General features: G+C 43.9%; 1 protein-coding gene and 1 non-coding gene across 2 annotated transcripts; both read left to right on the forward strand.

Annotated features, from left to right (window-relative positions):
- Positions 1 to 10,421: 10,421 nt before the first annotated feature.
- On the forward strand, positions 10,422 to 19,554 carry LOC149434771 (DNA sliding clamp PCNA). The gene is made up of 6 exons (XM_089663406.1): positions 10,422 to 10,773; positions 11,235 to 11,332; positions 15,018 to 15,085; positions 15,501 to 15,695; positions 18,955 to 19,078; positions 19,290 to 19,554. The coding sequence occupies exons 1-6, from the start codon at positions 10,553 to 10,555 to the stop codon at positions 19,367 to 19,369; spliced, it is 786 nt and encodes a 261-aa protein (XP_089519532.1). The 5' UTR covers positions 10,422 to 10,552; the 3' UTR covers positions 19,370 to 19,554.
- On the forward strand, positions 17,136 to 17,270 carry LOC149434772 (small nucleolar RNA SNORA29). Its single transcript, XR_016308623.1, has one exon. It is a non-coding gene; the product is annotated as a small nucleolar RNA SNORA29 (small nucleolar RNA).
- Positions 19,555 to 20,228: the final 674 nt, after the last annotated feature.

Below are 20,228 nucleotides of genomic sequence, written 5' to 3' on the forward strand. Positions count from 1 at the left end.
AATATAGGGTCTGGGATTAAAAATCCCATTTCAGTCTTTGTAGAATGACACCAAGTTGTGCAGTGGAATAATGTCCTTACAGGATGTCTTCAACTTACAAGCCGACCTCAATGCACTGTTTAGTTGGGCAACTATGTGGCAAATGAGATTTAATGTTGATAAATGTAAGGTTATGCACTTGGGGGCTAAGAATATGCATGCATCATACATACTAGGGGGGTACAACTGGGGGAATCAATGGTGGAGAAGGATCTGGGAGTTCTGGTAGATCACAAGCTTAATAATGGCATACGATGCCAAGCTGTGGTTCCTAAAGCAAACAAAATCCTCTCTTGTATTAAAAGAGGTATAGACTTCAGAGAGAGAGATATCATATTACCCCTGTACAAATCATTAGTAAGACCTCATCTGGAATATACAGTTCAGCTTTGGGCACAAATTCACAAAAAGAACATTGGGGAACTGGAGAAAGTACAGAGAAGAGTACAACCAAACTGATAAGAGGCATGGAGGAGCTCAGCTATGAGGAAAGATTAGAGGAACTGAATTTATTCTGTCTTGAGAAGAGGAGATTAAGGGGGGATATGATCAACATGTATAAATACATCAGTGGTTCATATAGTGAACTCGGTGTAGAGCTATTCACCCTGAGGTCATCACAGAGGACAAGGGGGCACTCTTTACGTCTGCAGGAAAAGAAATTTATTCTCCAAACATGGAAAGGTTTCTTCACAGTGAGAGCTGTGAAAATGTGAAATAGACTCCCTCAAGAGTTGGTTCTGGCCAGTTCAGTGGATTGCTTTAAAAAAAGGCCTGGACTCTTTCTTAGAAACACATAATATAACTGGATATAATATTTATAGGTAAAGTTGATCCAAGGAATATCCAATTGCCTCTCGGGGGATCAGGAAGGAATTTTTTGCCCTGCAGGAGCAAATTGGATCATGCTTTGCTGGGTTTCTTTGCCTTCCTCTGGATCAACTGTGGGTATAGGATTATAACTTTTTTTTTTTTTAATGGTTGAACTGGATGGACATTTTTCTTTTTTGAGCCAGACTAACTATGTAACGCTCACGGAAACGAGGCTTCCCACCTGTTAGGTGTCTCATCGCACAGCGGAAGCAAAAGAATGTTACATCACTTCAACTTTTAACATGAGACACGTTGTCACTTTTGCACCTACAAATCATGTAGTGTTTCCATTTTTTTTGTCTAACCCCTGTATAGCATTTTTTTTTTATTTTAAAACAATAAATACCCTTTGGTATTACTCTAAGACAGCACATTCACTTGTAACTACAGAAGTGTTGTGTAAAGGGGAATCATGCCCACTCTTTAACACAAACCAGCCCAGCCCGCATTTGACTTCATGATCCAGCAAAATACTATCAACATAGGACCCTGAATGCTCCTTACTTATGAGATGTTTGCAATGCAGCCCAACCTGGTCTATCTATTCCTGTAGTCCCCCTTATGCTGGCTAAGCCTGTGATGGGTATATCCCCATGGGCACAAGCCTATTTCCAAGTTCCCATCTAGTTTAGTGTATGGAAGCAGTCCACACTTAAAGTTCCTCTTGCAGCTTTACTGAATTAACAAGTTCAGCATACGAGCTCCACAATCAATGGGAGCAGTGGTACAAAGCTACAGATTCCAAATAGTTGAGGCAGAAAGAAAGTTGAGAAATGAGATCAGCTACCTGACAAGGCAGAGGGTCCACAATCCCAACATCCCCCTGATGGATGTTAACAGTCCCATTTTCAAAAAGTACAAACATTGTTCTGGCTTTCTTCTCCCTGGTGCAGCTCACCCTCCGCTTTACCTATTGTAAAATAACACTTTGGCTTCACTCACACATATGGCAGCCTGAACCTGGGCAACTACCTATCTGAACCTGGGCATGCAGTTGCTCAGGGCAGTACATGTGCCACAGCTGCAGCATGTCACATTTGGCAGGCATTACCACTGCCCAACGTGACCTATAGTAGTCAATGGCAACTGCTCCACAACTGCCTAAAATGCAGCGCTGTAATGTGGCATTTACAGGGTAAATCAGGCAGTGATGAGGCAACATAACTTCTACTCACCGCCTGTCAAATGCCCTCTGAATACTGATCCAATGCTGATAGCTCCTCAGAGTGTACTGCACATATGAACAAGCCCTTATAATAAATAGGAACTTCAGGTGAACAGCTAAAATAAGTTTTATATACTTGTAGCACCCCTTTTTAGGTGGAGGCTGAGAAGCAGCCTGGTTGTGAGCCAGCCAGGTTACTTTAGGTCAGGGCTGAGGGCTCTGTAGGCCAGTTCTCTATTACCTCCCCCCGCTCTAGATGCTGGAGATGTTTCTACAAGGCAGTGGGTGGGGGTGAGGAGGAGTTGATCTGCATACTTAAAGGATCTTGGCTAATCCCTAAGCAGGAGACTTGGCATGGAGACAGGACAGCCCTTAAATATGAGGAATCCTGATCCACAGAAGTCAATTTTGAATGCAAGATGGAGTGAAGGCTAGAGTGTGGAGCCCAGGGATTGGGGCCTACCTACAGGCTCATGCTGGACAAGAGAATCTCCACTGTACCACTGTCTCCGATGAAGGCTATCCTAAGCAGCAGGGAAGGAGCCAACCCAGTGAAAGGCCTGAAGGCAGCCACCTACCCATTGAGCTATCAAGAAGGACAGTGTGAGTAATCTTACACCCCTTGGTCTGCGTAAAGGGAGAGGGCAGTCAGGTGGAGAACCCAACTAGCTCTTCATCTGGGACTGTTTTCTTAAGTTGGCAGTTTCTGGGTCCCCTTGTCCATGGATGTCCTCAGGCAGCTGGGTGAAGAGGAAAATTAATCTGGGGTCTGAGGAGGTACACCGGAGTGCTGGAGGGCGCTTCAGCAGAAAGACTTTTTGTCCACAGACCTCTGAATAGTTGCTAAGGAGTTTGTCCTCACAGTTCACAGTTTCCTTGGGCATCCCATATACCCCTCAACCACATCTAAGTTCAAAATAATAAAACATCAAAATCAAGCTCAAGAACTGTTTACTGACTTCAGTGTGCAGGTGGGAAGGAAATATGTGTTGTCTGGCTGTGCAGTGCTGTAGGGGGACCAAAAACTCAATGACACCTAAGGGGGTTGTATTACATATACAGTGGAGAAAATAAATATTTGATCCCCTGCAGATTTTGTAAATTTGCCCACTTACAAAGAAATTAAGGGTCTATAATTTTTATAATTGCTGTATTTTAAATGATAGAGACAGGATATCAAGCAAAAAAAAAAACATTATACAAATGTTATTGAGTTGCAGTTCAGTGAGTAAAATACGTATTTCATCCCCTACCAACCAACAATAATTCTGTCTCCCACAGACTGGCTATGTGCTCATGTGGTACACAGATTAGTTCTGTCAATTTAAGAAGGTACTGCGAACGACAATTTGTTATGTGTTTAAAAGACACCTGCCCACAGAATCTCTTTCTTCTTCCATTCAAACCTCACCATCATGGTCAAAGAGCTGTCAAAGGATGTTAGGGACAAGATTGTAGACCTGCACACGACTAGAATGGGCTACAAGACCATCAGCAAGAGGCTTGGTGAGTTTAAGACAATTCTTGGAGCGATTATTCGCAAATGGAAGAAATAAAAAATAACCATCAATAGCCCTTGGTCAAGGGAGCTCCATGCAGGATTTCGCTTCATGGGGTAAGGATGATCATGAGTAAATTGTGGGATCAGCCCAGAACTACACGGGAGGAGCTTGTGAATGTTCTCAAGGCAGTTGGGACCAAAGTCACCAAACAAACCATTGGTAACACAATACGCTACCATGGATTGAAATCATGCAGCGCCCGCAAGGTACTCCTGAAGAAGGCACAAGTACAGGCCTGTCTGAAGTTTGCCAATGAACATATAAATGAAATGAAAAGAGAAGAATTGAGAGAAAGTGCTGTGGACAGATGAGACCAAAATTGAGCTCTTTAGCATTAACTCGAATCCCCTGTTTGGGGAAAGAAAAATGCTATTACTCTAAGAACACCATCCCAACAGTCAAGCACGGAGGTGGAAATTTTATGCTTTGGGGCTGTTTCTCTGCTAAAGGTACAGGCCTACTTTGTCACATTGAGGGGCCAATGGACAGCGCCATGTATTGTAAAATCATGGATGAGAACCTTCTTCCCTCAGCCAGAACACTGAAGATGGGCCATGGATGGGTCTTTCAGCATGACAATGACCCAAAACACCCATGTGACAGCCAAGAAACCTTAAGGATTTAGAGATCTGTTAAGAAGAGTGCACCAAAATCCCTCCTGAGATGTGTGCAAACCTGGTAACCAACTACAAGAAACATCTTACCTCTGTGCTTGCCAACAAGGGCTTCTCCAATAAGTACTAAGTCATGTTTTGCTTGGGAATCAAAAACTTATTTCACTCACTAAACTGCAACTCAATTTATAACATTTGTATCATGTGTTTTTTATGGATTTTTGGTTGATATTCTGTCTCTATTATTTAAAATGCATATAAAAATAAGTGGGCAAACTTACAAAATCTGCAGGGGATCAAATAATTATTTTCCCCACTACTGTATATGCACTTGATATTACAGTGCACCAGTTTTAACAAATCTCCCTCTCCCCCCGCGCTCGCCCCCTACCCAGAACTGCGAAATAACGTATATACGTGATTTTGTGCACCTGTTTTTGCTATAGGGCGGCAGTAAAGCAGTTAATAAATCTCCACCTTAGTTTGGCATGCAAGCAATTGTGACAGAATTTATGGTATGCCTGGAATGTAACAGTTTTGGGAAACAGTTAACTTTTGTGGGGTTTTTTAGTTCCACTTTAAGCTTTCAAAATGAAAGTTAGAAGCTGATTGGTTGCCATGCACAGCTGCTCTAGAACATTTCTGCTCTACTCTTCAAGTGGAACTAAACCCTCCTCTCCTTTTCAGCCAAAGAAGCTGCCATTTTTAGCCTCTGTTTGATCTGTAACTGCCATGGTGCTGCACATGTTATCAGCTATGACTCCAGCCATCTGATGGTTTGACAGTTTGGCTGAACACACAAGCAAATGTGACAGTTAGAATCCTGGCATTTCAGGAATGTAACTGTTTTTATAACTGTTACATTGCTGTGTTTAGTTCCACTTTCAGTTTGGTATACACTAGTAAAATTTTTGAACAAAAAGTCGTATGAAAATTCTCAGAGCATTCAAATGTCAGGAGTTCAAGATGCTGTTTTACTATGAGGCTGTGTTTCAATGTGCAGAGCCATACAAAGCAGTGTGCAGGAGTTGACAGGGGAGAGATCTGTATTGTTTACATACAGGTCTCTCCCCCATCAGAAATCCTTGGAGATTGCCGGGTGCCGGTGGGGAATCTCCAACTGGGACCTGGTGATTGACAGCAGAGGCTGCGAATGGCAGCGCGGGTAGGGTATGTGCACGCACCCCCTACCCAGAACTGCCCTGTATCAGTATTTCTGTGATTTTGTGCACCCGTGCAGCCCTGTAGCAGTGTTTCTGATTTTGTGCACCTGTGCTGCCCTGTAGCAGTATTTCTGATTTTGTGCACCCGTGCCGCCTTGTAGCAGTGTTTCTGATTTTGTGCAGCCGTGCCGCCCTGTAGCAGTATTTTTGATTTTGCGCAGCCGTGCTGCCCTGTAGCAGTATTTCTGATTTTGCGCACCTGTGCCGCCCTGTAGCAGTATTTCTGATTTTGCACAGCCGTGCCGCCCTGTAGCAGTATTTCTGATTTTGCGCACCCGTGCCGCCCTGCAGCAGTATTTCTGATTTTGCACACCGTGCCGCCCTGTAGCAGTATTTCTGATTTTGCGCAGCCGTGCCGCCCTGTAGCAGTATTTCTGATTTTGCGCACCCGTGCCGCCCTGCAGCAGTATTTCTGATTTTGCGCAGCCGTGCCGCCCTGTAGCAGTATTTCTGATTTTGCGCACCCGTGCCGCCCTGTAGCAGTATTTCTGATTTTGCGCACCCGTGCCGCCCTGTAGCAGTATTTCTGATTTTGCGCACCCGTGCCGCCCTGTAGCAGTATTTCTGATTTTGCGCACCCGTGCCGCCCTGTAGCAGTATTTCTGATTTTGCGCACCCGTGCCGCCCTGTAGCAGTATTTCTGATTTTGCGCACCGTGCCGCCCTGTAGCAGTATTTCTGATTTTGCGCACCCAAGCCGCCCTGTAGCAGTATTTCTGATTTTGTGCACCCGAGCCGCCCTGTAGCAGTATTTCTGATTTTGCGCACCCAAGCCGCCCTGTAGCAGTATTTCTGATTTTGTGCACCCGAGCCGCCCTGTAGCAGTATTTCTCAGGGATGCTGCACCACTGGAGTTTAGGTGAGTATTGTTCTGCTTTAATATATTATTTGGAATCAATGGACTTCACTGAATGAAAAGCACATACACAATTTTTTAGGACAAGCTTTTGGGGTATGTCCCCTTCTTCAAGCTCCAAGCAGTCGTATGTTACTGTTGTAACACAGATCGCTGTACGGGACCTCTGTGTGTGGTCCCGATGCATGTGATCACTGATTGGCCAATCAGTGATCACATGAACAGTGGTAAACAAGATGTCACTTCCTGATATCATTGTTTACTACGTGTGAAATCTGTGAATGATCACCGAGGTCACATGGCACAAGGCTATTCGCAACAGCCTTGTACCATGTGACAAGCTGTGACCAATCATTTCTCAATAGCTGGAGAGAAGGAGAAATGATTGCTTTTACAGCCTTTATGGGTATAAAAGCAATCAGTATAAAAATAAATCCCCTATGGTGACACTGTACTGCTAGAGTGACAGTATGTAAAAAAACCATAAATGATAATATTAAAAAAATAAAATTAAAATGTGAAAAATGTTTTTGAAAAAGTATAATTTTTTTTAATAAACTAATTTGTTTTTTTTTTACCAAAAAGATAGCTGAATACATTTTGGCCAAGATTTATGAAGAAAGATTATTTATTTGCAACACTGTATAAGAAAAAACACTTTTTTTTCAAAATGTTTGGTCTTTTTCATTTATATAGCAAAATACATAAAAATCCCAGTGGTGAATAAATGCCACTAAAAGAAAGTTTTATCTGTCTTAAAAAAATGCTAAAAACTTCATATGGGTACAGTGTTGCATGACCGCGCAATTGTCATTCAAAGTGTGATAGCACTGAAAGCTGAAAATTGGCCTGGACAGGTAGGGGGTGAAAGTGTCTGGACTTGAAGTGGTTAAAAAAATCCTGGATTCTTTCTTGGATACACAGAATATAACTGCATACTAACATTTATTGGTAAAGTTGATCCAGGGAATATCCGATTGCCTCTCGGGGGATCAGGAAGGAATTTTTTCCCCCTGCAGGAGCAAACTGGACCATTCTTTGCTGTTTTTTTTGCTTTCCTCTAGACCAGTCTTTCTCAATTAGGGTGCCTTGAGGTTTCTTCAGGGGTGCCTTGGCAAAAAGTCTAAAAATTGCCCAAAACTTGTATAAAAGCCAGCGGGTGGATCAAGCCACAGGTTTTCATTGTGCATCATTATGACCTTCTAGCCGCCGACATCCTGACAACCAATGACATCATCAGTTAATAAGGAGGATGTCAGCTGCCTGCACAGCATCCTAGTTTGACCCTCCCCTGCCCCTCTCCTTCAATGCTGGGGTCACATTAGCAGAGTGATAGAGAGGAACTGAGGGAAAAGAGAAACACTGGAATACTAGTCAGTACTGAATACTAGTCAGTGTGCAAAAGTGTATTTGCTTTGGAAGAATAAATCACCTTCAGTATTGGGTGTCCTACATACTGTACAGTGGAATCCCGAGGCAGGTGCGGTGGGTGCATGCCGCATCGGGTGCCACCTACTTTGCTGGGTGACACCGGACCCGCTCCACGAAGAGGTAAGTTGTAAAGAAAGCCAATGATCCCCGCAGGATGGATTGGATCCATCCTGCGGGGATCATTGGCTTTCTTTACAACTTACCTTTTCGTGGAGCGGGTCCGGTGTCACCCCGTATAGGTTGCATGCCGACGATCCCGATCAAATCTGCGGATTGGGAGCATAATGAATCGGACTCCGATCCATTATGCTCAATCCGCAGATCCGATCCATCCTGCGGGGATCATCGGCATGCAACCTATACGGGGTGACACCGGACCCGCTCCACAAAAAGATACGTTGTAAAGAAAGCCGAGGATCCCCGCAGGATGGATCAGATCTGCGGATTGGGGATCATAATGGATCGGAGTCCAATCCATTATGCTCAGTCTGCAGATCCGAACCATCCAGCGGGGATTGTCGGCATGCAACCTATATGGGGTGACACCGGACCCGCTCCACGAAAAGGTAACTTGTAAAGAAAGCCGTCGATCCCCACAGGATGGATCAGATCTGCGGATTGGGGAGCATAATGGATCAGACTCCGATCCATTATGCTCAATCCGCAGATTCGATCCATCCTGCGGGGATCATCGGCATGCAACCTATACAGGGTGACACCGGACCCACTCCACGAAAAGGTAAGTTGTAAAGAAAGCCGACGATCCCCGCAGGATGGATCAGATCTGCGGATTGGGGAGCATAATGGATCAGAGTCCAATCCATTATGCTCAGTCCGCAGATCCAAACCATCCTGCGGGGATTGTCGGCATGCAACCTATATGGGGTGACACCGGACCCGCTCCACGAAAAGGTAACTTGTAAAGAAAGCCGACAATCCCCGCAGGATGGATTGGATCTGTGGATTGGGGAGCATAATGGATCGGAGTCCGATCCATTATGCTCAATCCGCAGATCTGATTCATTCTGCGGGGATCGTCGGAGGGGGTGTCAACAAGTGTCATCACACCGGGTGACACCAACCCCTAGGAATGCCCCTTCCTACATATATAGATGTTGCTGCGTTATATAAAACCATTAGAATAGTTTTTCACATTTTAGAATGGGGTGCCTCAAGACTGTCCAGAATTTTTAAGGGTGCCTCGGGACAGTTCATAATTTTAAAGGGTGCCTTGACTGAAAAAAAGGTTGAGAAACACTGATCTAGACCAACTGTGGGTGTAGGATTATAACTTGTGTTTTGGTTTTTATGGTTGAACTGGATGGACTTTTGTCTTTGTTTTTCAGCCAGTCTAACTATGTAACTATCACGGAAGTGAGACTTCCCACCTGTTAGCTAGGTGTCTCATCACACAGCGGAAGCAAAAGAATGTTACATCACTTCCACTTTTAACATGAAACACGTTGTCACTTTCGCACCTACAAATCATGTAGTGTTTCCATTTTATTTTCTAACCCTGTATAACATTTTTTTATGTTAAAACAATAAATACCCTTTTGTATCACTCTAAGGCAGTGGTTCTCAACCTTGCTAATGCCGCGACCCTTTAATACAGTTCCTCATGTTGTGGTGACCCCCAATCATAAAATTATTTACCCAGTAATTATAATTCATGAGTGTCGTTTTACCTCCAATATTGCTGCTTTCAACACAGTAGCTGCTTTCAACACAGCAGCTGCTTTCTACACAGTAGCTGCTCTTTACACATCGGAAATGTGTTTTCTGATGGTCTTAGGGGACCCCTGTGAAAGGGTCGTTTGACCCCTAAAGGGGTCGCGACCCACAGGTTGAGAACCACTGCTCTAAGGGCTCGTTCACACTTGACTGTTTTACCAACACCCTATAGCGTTTGGCAAGCGTTGGTCCGGCGTTTGCGGAGCGTTTTTTAATGTTCGGCAAACACTGCGCAAACACCACATGCTCGGTTCAGCCACGGTTGCTAGGCGTTTGCCGAGCGTTAAAAACGCCCCACAAACGCCTATAATGAAGTTTGAATGGTGTTACCGCTCTGCAAACGCCCCGCAAAGTGGCACCATAGACTAGAATTGGAGGCTTCAACGCCTCCTGACTCGACTAGAGGCGTCCGTTTTGCCACAACGCTAACGCTCCCGTTAGAACAAACTATGTGCTGCAATGTGCAGAATTGTCCGAGGCGTTTGGGAAGCGGTAAAAACGCTTCCCAAACGCCTCTCTACCGCCCGCACACAACGCTAGTGTGAACGTAGCCTAAGACAGCACATTTACTTTGAGTGGGCTTCCAGCGCACATTTGACAGTTTTACACTACAGCTCTCAGGAGTTCATGTATGTGTATGTAGAAGTTCCCTCCTGTGCTGTGTGGAGAGAGACACTGGAACACACAGCACTCAGCTTGTGTTTGTACATCCCAGTCATGTGTGGATTTATTTATACATATGTGTATTATTATTTATTGTGGAGCAGAGTAGAGTGGTGCTGTGTTTTAGGTGTCTATCACCTTCTCAGCACTGACATTGTTCTCCTCACGGGGGAACAGCTGCACAGTGAGGCGGGAAATGAATTTGGCGCCATTCTCCCGTGACGTTTCGGGTCACATGACCGGCGCAGTAAAAGACGGAGTAGGCGGCGCTGCCGGGCTTATTTGGCGCCGGAGTGAGAGAAGGTAGGAGGGCGAGTCGGTGTCCCGGGATCAGAGCAGCAGGCGGGAAAAGCTCATTGTTCACGCCACACACACCGGATCTTCTCCGCCACCATGTTCGAGGCCAGACTGGTGCAGGGTTCCATCCTGAAGAAGGTGCTAGAGGCGCTGAAGGATCTGATCGATGAGGCGTGTTGGGACATCACCTCCAGCGGCATCAGCCTGCAGAGCATGGACTCGTCCCACGTCTCTCTGGTGCAGCTCACCCTCCGCTCCGATGGCTTCGATACATACCGCTGTGACCGCAACCAGTCCATCGGGGTCAAAATGAGCAGGTGAGACTGGGAGATTAGCATGGCGGCTTCCGCTGACTAGAACGGCTGATACCTACATAGGGACCGTGTGCTGGGGCTGGAGAAATTGGGGTTGTTTATACGGATTAGATTGGAGATGGGTCTGTACGACATAAGCACTTTACGGGTTCTCGCAGTTGGCGCCTTTACACAGCAATGGGGCCGCACGAACCTATCTGATCTGGCCTGTCATAGGCTGACAGGCCTAATCACATGATGTGGGCGGGTCATCCCCGGAGGACATGCCTCGTCTTGTCTCCCGCGCGGTCCTTTTTTTGACTTGCCAGCGCGCGCTGGTGATGTCACGGCTTCCTAGCCAACAAAGAGCCGCCTTCCGCGCGGGAAAGCAGCCGGTGCTTCCGTGTTCTGTATACATGTGATTGGACGCTCGGTGTAATGGAGGGAATGCAATGTGTACAATGACTTATTATTTCCTCTTCCAGTATGTCCAAAATCCTGAAGTGTGCTGCAAGTGACGATATCATCACACTGAGAGCTGAGGACAATGCAGACACAGTCACCATGGTGTTCGAGTCACCCAGTAAGTGGCCTGATTTGTGCTGCTGTATGATCCCACTATGATGTCTAATGAACTCTTCTGTTACATGCTGGAAAGCGTAACTATTAGAGCTTTTCAAATATACTGATACAAATCCTCACTTATGTTCAGTCATCTTAAAGCAGACCTAGCCCCTCTTATCCCTTACAGCTGAGGAAACTGACATCTTTAGCCTCTGTTTGATCTGTAACTGCCATGGTGCTGCACATGTCATCAGTGATGATTCAACCATTTGGTTTGGTTGAGAATACAAGCAAATGTGACAGTTACACTCCCAGTATGCCAGGAATGTAACGGCTTTATACCAATCAATGTTTGAGCAGAATCAGTTTTTAAAGTTACATTCCTGGTATGTCAGGAATGCTAAGTCACATTTGCTTATCAACCAAGCTGTCAAATCACAGGTGTCTTAACTGATCACAGAGGCTAAATGGTTAGCACTTCCGGCTGGCAGCACTAGGGTCGTTGGTTTGAATCCCAACCACGGCACCACCTGCCTGGAGTTTACATGTTCTCGCTGTGCCTGTATGGGTTTCTTCCCACACTCCAAAGATATGCTGGTTATTGGATCCTGTCTAAATTATCCCTAGTATGTGTATGTATGAATGTAAGTTAGGGACCTTAGATTGTACACCCCTTGAGGGTTAGGGACTGATGTGAATGTACAATATATGTGTAAAGCACTCCGCTATTCAAGTACCTGTAATAAATCATGGCAGTTGCAGATCGGAGGCTAATGCTGACCATACAGTAACAGAATCATTCAAATTTTTTAAAATAGTGAGCAGACAATACCATTATGTACTGAAGTTCAAACGATAACCCATGCAATGCACATTTTTTTTGTTCATAATGTCACATATGCTCAGTCCCAACAGTTCTATTGCTATTGTTTTCAATGTACGAGAAATACATTGACCTCTTCACACCGGCCACACGCAAATTTGCGGTCTCCCGGCATCTGGGTCTTGACGCCAAGCAGCCGCACATTTGCATGCAATTAACAAAAACGTGCTGAGTGCGCATTCCCAGCACACGTCAGGTATTTACGGAATTTACCTTTCCCAATTGTGATGGCGAATCAACGGTGGTCACATGACCTTGAAACCCTTAAAGGACCAGGAGGCACTTTAGGGTATCATCCCCTACCTCCCGTTAAGGATTGGCACCTTTTAGGGAGCAGGTGGGGGGGTAAGGAATTTCACAGGTACTCTCTTCCAATTCCGTGGCAAGCGGAAGTTGTCCTCCCCTCTTCCCTCCCTGTAATCTTTTGGGACATGACAAGTCCCAGACTACAGAATCAGATTGCAGTGCTGCTTGCTCATGCAAAGAGGGCAGCTGCCTTTAAAGCCGCAAGCTGTCACAGCTGGGTGCCCACAATGAAGATGCTGAGGACACGTGATTGCCGGTGGATTGGATTTGAATTGAACAGGTGTTTGGTTTTTGTAGCTGCTGACTTTTTTTATTTTGACGGCCTCTGCTTTAACCTTACAGTTTAGGCTAAGGTTTTACCACCCGTTCCTTTGGGGGTTTTTTTATGCTCTGCAAAGTCAAAAACCATTTTCTGTGTGCATTAACTGCATGAAAAAATGAACGGACCAAATTACATATTTTCAAACAATTTTTCTTCTAGTGTATGGGGACCATAAGATGGCAGCTTCCTTGGCTGAAAAGGATAGGAGGTTTTAGTTCTGCTTTACAGCATTAGTGTTTTTTTTTTTTTTTTTTTTTTATTGGCTCTTGTAGGTTTATGCCATAGTGTGCACTGCATGCTAGCGCATTATGGCAGACTTGCTTTTTAAATGGAACCCTCCAGGGTTGAGCTGTCGCTGCTGGCAATTCCATCTTTGCCTGGTTTCTTCCAGGTTCATGTTCTGGAGTTGTGATGACATCACTCCTGCACATGAGCATGGGAGACATCGCAGCACAGCATTCTACTTTAGAGGCATACTTGGTGTGGCCTGAAAGCAAAGCGTCACTGCACTGTGCAGTGACATCAGCTAAAGACGATGTGACAATCTCCTAAACAGGACTGGATCTACAGGTAATACTCTTGCCTGTAGTTACAAATTTTATATCAGAATTCACTATCACTTTAAAGCCCTGTGCACTGGGTGTTAAAGCAGTAGTAAAAGGTGATTTGAAGAAAAGAAAAAAACCTGAATCGCATACAAGCATGTTATGAGAGACTTCGAATCAAAGCCTTGCAATGGTGTGCTGACAGGGCTTCCATCTTCACCCGGTTTTCTTTCTGTTATCGGGGGCTGCATCCGTTTGCCCAAGCCACAATGACATCACAAACAAGCATGTGTATGGGAGCCATGATTGCAGCACAGTGCTCTAAAGGAACATACTCAGTATGCCGTCCTTTCAGAGTGCATGTGCCAGTGACGTCACCAGGTGCAGAGTTGGCGAATATCTCCTAAATGGTGCATGTTTAAGAAATATTCCTTGTACCTACAGGTTAGCTTTATTATAATCTTACCTTTTAGTTACAAATGAAAGCGAGTTTACTACCACTTTAAGCAACTGTGTATGAGATCCTGGCTTTTTTGGTCTGAAGGCTCAGCTGTCGCAGCTGGATGGTGCACCTAGTTATACTAATGTTAGAGAAAAAATTGAGCTTGGTGACTGCCTAGAACAGACTTCTTGCATTGCAGACATTCACCCCTGGGTGCACACAGCCCTAACAATAGTACTTCTCTGTGCACTGCACAGCCCCAACAGCTTTTGTCTCTCAGACTTTTACAGGCTGCTGGTAGCAAGGCTGGATAGTGCCCTTGCACTGGCATTAACTGCCAGAATCTCATGCAGCACGACTGAGCGCCCAGTGTGCAAGAGGCTTCCACAGTCTTGCTACTGCTTAACGTTCATCATGTTATACCAGATTTCAGGTCAGCTATGGGTTGGATTGGTGGTGGACACAGCATGGTAAAAGCATCATAGTTAGGAATCACAGAACTATACCAGTATCCATAAATACAGATTACAGAAGGAAAGACAACCCTATGATCGGCAGCTTTGAGTATTACCATTTTTAGCCGTGGTGGTGCTCCAGCTTTTTCCATGCTAGGATTGTGGATGGGTTGGTGCTAACCCCTCTAATTGGGGAAGCTAGGGCCTTATTTTTGTCCCTACTGGAGAAACCACTTCTGCCCCCATGGTATTGGGACAAGAAATAAATGAAAATCTATCAAATGATACTTGTCTGGGAGGAACGTGTGAAGAATAACATTTGGAGGCATCACAAGATCCTGCATTTCAGCACTGTTACATGAAAAAACTTTAAAGCAGGTTGTTTTAACTGCATCTGAGAAGAATGGTGGTTAATCCACTAGTTCTGGTACTCAATGACCTGAGCAAGCATGTGGTTAATGCAGTGTGAATGTCCCTGCATACGTGTTTCAGGTCAGTTGCTTACTGGGTGGTGATGTTTGTGTGACAGACCTAGAGAAAGCATATGTAAAATTATTTGGTAATGAGCTACCCTTTCTAGTCTTGTAGGTTCCTTTTTGATTTTTAATCCATGTAGCGTTACAAAGAATAAATGGAGTTAGCAAGACTTTCAAAAACTTGAGTGGTTTATTTTTTGGTTACATGTGTAAAATATGCCATTTATCTGCACTCTATCAGAGGATTAGTAACACGCTGACATACTGTATTGTAGATCAAGAGAAGGTTTCTGACTACGAGATGAAGCTGATGGATTTGGATGTTGAGCAGTTAGGAATTCCGGTAAGTGAATGTCTGGCTTTAGATTGTTGGCTTTCACATATGGACTTTTACTTCATGTTGCAGATGTTAGGGAAGCATCAGTGTCCCTTCAATCATGGCTCCCCCTCCACTTGTGCCACCATTTTTGATTGCCCGGTGTGTAGATGCGCTAAAGGTTTTTTTTGGGGGGGGGGGGGAGCTGACACAACCCTGTGGTGCACTTGTGCTTGTGCAGAGAAAAAAAAAAGGCCCCAAATTTTGTTTACATCATCCTTGTGCAATATTGTTCTTACCTAGGTGAGAAATAGAATAGTGCCTCAGCACAAAAAATAAAGCGGTGAAACACAATTCCAACTGTGGGGGAGGAACAGGGCTGCATGCAGGTGGCACAGTCTTGGGGTGAATATCTGCTTTAATGCAGCTTTTTGTTCTACAGGAACAAGAGTACAGCTGTGTCATAAAGATGCCGTCTGGAGAGTTTGCACGTATCTGCCGAGATCTTAGCCAGATTGGTGATGCCGTTGTGATCTCTTGTGCAAAGGATGGAGTGAAATTCTCTGCAAGTGGGGAGCTGGGTACAGGAAATGTCAAGTTATCACAGACTTCAAATGTTGATAAAGAGGAGGAAGCTGTAAGTGACATGATTTATCAAATTCTATTTCTGACAAGTTTTATAGTATTGTGTGGATAAATCCGTAATAGCTTTTGCATCACTTCCAGTCTGACATTACCAGGAAATCTCCCCAGGATGGGTTGTGAGGGGGGAAAAAAACAAATGCACACAACCGTGCTGCTACCGATATAACTTGAAGAGGCAACGGTGCCCGATTCCGAGGTGCTCAAACTGCATACAATAGTGAGGTAAGGAGGGATCTGCACTACCATGGATGCTGTTTAGATGCTGGTGTTTGGAGACCACAGTATATTTGCAAATACAGAAAAGTTAACTTTTCTGTATTTGCGACTTTTATTCTGTGGTCTCCGAATACACTGAAGAGCATCCTTGGTTGTGTGGATCCTTACCTTACTATTTGTGTGCAGGGAAAAAACACAAGGGTCCAACCTGTTCTATTTTTATCAAACAATAAGAATTTATTGGTGGGATTCAAAGATTAAAACTAGTAAACTCCTTATTTTAGGATACCAAAATCTAAATTTCTGCTGGACTGTACCATGCCTTAATGAAGCTACCAATTTTATCACACTAAAACTGGACTGACAGTTTTTTTTAACCAACATTTGCAATGCATTTAGAAAGCAGTCAATTTTGATGTCTCCTGAGTGTTTGATATATGATTTATACTTGGTGTTTGTGCTAAAACTTGGTGTACTTCTGTAACTCAATTGGACAGGTTACCCTTCCCAGCTATAGCACCTGAAGTTTTGGCACTGACCTTTTTCAGACGCATCTGATTATCCATTCGGTTAACCATACCGCCTGCAAACCTGCATGTCCCTAAATCCTATAGGTTGCCTTACCACTTAACCCCTTTTAAAAAATTAACATTTAACCAAAAATGTGAACTTGGCATTTCCCCAATAATTAACACTTAACCCCATTTAAGACTAAGTCTTGGGTAAACCCCTGACAATCTACCTGTACCATACTATTTATAGGCAACTTGTTCTGAGGAAACATGGTACTTCCTTGCCTATAAGAATGTTGATACAATGGCTGAAAAGCTAATTTCACATTTGTAAGAAAAAAACATTCACACTGAGCAATGTGCATTTAAGTCTGCAAAGCATTGCATCTGTCATGGGTGCAATGCTTGGCGTCCTGCAGACTAATTCTCTGTACCAAAGTATAGACCTACTGTTACAGGGCTGGAAAAAGTATCCTTGCACTGCAAGTTTGGTAATGTAACTGCACTTGTGCCCCATTGAGAACGGAGTTCTGCCACAGTGGCGGAAGGTTCTTGGTATTTTTATTCATCACATGAATGATGTGGCTGTACAGGTGGAGCAATGCACAGCTGCGCCAAGTTCAAAGACAGCACTGCAGGGAGATGCCGGGGGCAGGTTGTGACCATGTTTCATGTGTAACATGAAATGGATCACGTGGACTTCATGTCCTATATTAGTACCACTTTTTCATTCCCTAGAATAAGTGGCTATGCTAATGGGATAGAGCAACATATGTTATCGTCTGAAGGGGTAGATGTCTTTTGATCTCCTCCTATATGAAATAACAGGACATACATTTTAGTAAAGGGTTTCTTTGCTGCTTTTAGGTTTGGTGTTAATTTTCAGAGTGAACTATATTAGCCCCATGGAAAAGTATGTCTGTATTTATGGTTTCTAGGAGGAACTGCTGAGCCAGGCAGTTAGCTGCTGGAGGAAAAACTTGGAAGGGCCCATTTATATCTGCTGCATCACTGCAAAACACCATTCACGCATTGCAGTGCCATTCCTTTTAGTACCCCATTGCCCTAAGGCAGTGTACCTTGGCATGCATTTTGGTGCGTTGGCAGCCCTCTCTTGAATGCCCAGTGTACAACGTGAGTGAATGGGGCCTGTGTTGTTTTTTATTTTTAATTACGTAGATTTAAGGACAAATAGGGTTATAATCTTGCCCATTTTCATTAGTGTATTCACAATCCCCTTTCACTGAAAAGCATCTACAATTGTACAGTAATATACTTTGAACTAAAAGTGCACTAAGACACTTAAAAACAGTGGGCGTGGCTATGTATTGGGTTATGCAAAAGAAAATATATATTTTTAATTTGGTTCATGCTTTATTATAGAAGAAAAAAAGGTGGACTTGGTTTTTAAGTAACTTTTAACTTGCTAACCAGGAACAAACATGTAGATCCAACTCTGCTCCATGAGCTTTTTAACTAAAAATCTGACAGACCACTATTGCACTTTTTTTTTAGTGCAGACCCTTGTCCAGGTCAGTGAGAACGCAGATTGTGAAGGGAGGATATAGATTACAGCACTGTTACAACGCGTTTGCTTAGCAAACAATGGCAGTTTCCAATCTGTTTTCACAAGCCTACTTTAAAGTGTTTGCAAACCTCTGTGAAATATGTACAAAGCATATCCCTGTATAGTGTGTACTTGTCTCAATTCAGAGCACTGCAGTGTCTGCTCCTTTATTCTTCTGCTCTTAGCACAAGTCACTTCTGACAAGTTTTCCTGACATCAAAAAGGTGATTGTAGGGAACTCCAGCATACAGCCTGAGAATGACTACCTCGATTCTTCCTGGATGGGTTTTTTTTTTCTTTTTTTTTTCAAGAGAGCTCTGAAGGATGTCTTCAGCTCTCTGCCCCCTGTTTTCTTAAAGCACAGACAAGCCATATAAATTCTGAAATTTAAACAGCTGTAGGAAAGAGGCCTGCAGATAAACAGGTACAACTTAAGGAAGATTTGTTTAATCTATCACCAAAGGACCGTCACTACTTAGGGTATATATAGGGGTTTACAACCTCCCCAGAATGGGTAGCTCCAGAAATGCAAGATAGCACCTAAAATGTCAGGATGATGCTTTATTTAATGAGCTCCTAAAACAGTTAAATTCTGCTTTTACTAGCTAGCGTGTCAGCAATTTTGTAAATGGAAACTTGTTACCTGCAGGGTATGTAATGAACATGGACTTGTTTGTTTAAAAATGATCTTTGTAAAGTCGTTTTTTTTTTTTTTTTTTTGTGACTAGTGCAGTGAGGAGCTACCATCAGTAGCCTGTGACTAACTATGGGGGTTGAGGACAAACGTCTTACTACAGATGCGGGCAGCTCAGAGCAGTACAGCATTCTCACTGCATTGAATAAAGCTGAAAGTATGCCTGTAACTTTCTTGCACAGCAGAATGTGTAAAGCACATTGTATGAAATCTTCATTCTGTCCTTTAACCAGGTCATGACAAATGTGTTCACTTTCAACAGGTCACAATAGAAATGAATGAGCCAGTCCAGCTAACGTTTGCTTTGCGATACCTGAATTTCTTCACCAAAGCAACACCCCTGTCTGCATCAGTGACACTCAGCATGTCAGCAGATATCCCCCTGGGTGAGTGTGATGGCAAATCTTATACTTGGTGCTTAACTAGCTGTACCAGAAGTTAAGGTCACTATTTCTATTGAACTGTTTTTAATTTTAGCATTACCTTATCTAAATTCAGTCACTTGGTGGCAGTATAAACCATGTGATCCATAGGTTGTCTTTAGAAGGTCATTTTTTTAGGTTCTCTTTATTGGTTTAATTTTTTTTCTTTTTGCAGTGGTGGAATACAGAATTGCAGATATGGGTCATGTGAAATACTATCTGGCTCCAAAGATCGAGGATGAAGAAGCTTCCTAATTATGTATAGTTTTTTTTTATATATTTGTCACCCAAACGTGTCCGCTCTTTGCAACTGCCTTGTAATGACAGTAGCCCAAGATAACCAACTGGCTGTACTTCTAGGCATGTCTGTAGATATTTCTGTAAATACTCAATCTTTGTAAAACCTGCCATATGAAGTCAATAAATCTTTGTAATAATGATCTTCCTTTGTGTGGTGATCATTTTAAAGCGGTATTTAAACCAAAAATCTAATACATTGCATTTTACCCAATTGAGATGTGGTGGCTGCATCCATTTTCTTTAGGCTTTTTTCCCTCTTTTCACCTGGTGATCTGGCCAGTGTGCTTACACTCTGGATGAAGGAGCAAGAGACCCCTTTGAAGAATAGTATTGTCAGTCTAGGGCAGGGGTGGGCAAACTTTTTGACTTGAGGGCTGCAATGGGTTCATATATTGGACCCGGGGGCCGGACCAAGAGTAGATGAATGATGTGTATGTGTCATCCATAGTAAGTATAGTAATTCATCCCCCATATAGTAATTCATCCCCCCTATAGTAATTCATCCCCCCTATTCATCCCCCATATCAAGTCCCCCCTGTGTCAATTCACTTACCTTTGCTCCGCGCGTTCCTCTCGCAGTGTTCCCGCGCCGTTCCGGTGTAGCATGAAAATCTGTCTCCTACGAGGATCTGTCCCCCTCGACGTATCTGCGCATGTGCCAGTTTCAGGCATTAGCAGCTGATCGGCGATCTCCGGCACATGCGCAGATACGTCGAGGGGGACAGATCCTCATAGGAGAAGATTTTCATGCTACACCGGTCTTCAGGGCGGACTGTGAGAGGAGCCTAGCTCCGCAGGCCGGATTAAAAGGTCC

This window comes from Staurois parvus, unplaced genomic scaffold (genome assembly GCF_062004578.1).
Source record: "Staurois parvus isolate SC_StPar_1 unplaced genomic scaffold, SC_StPar_1.0 ptg001680l, whole genome shotgun sequence".
Taxonomy (NCBI): Eukaryota; Metazoa; Chordata; class Amphibia; order Anura; family Ranidae; genus Staurois; species Staurois parvus.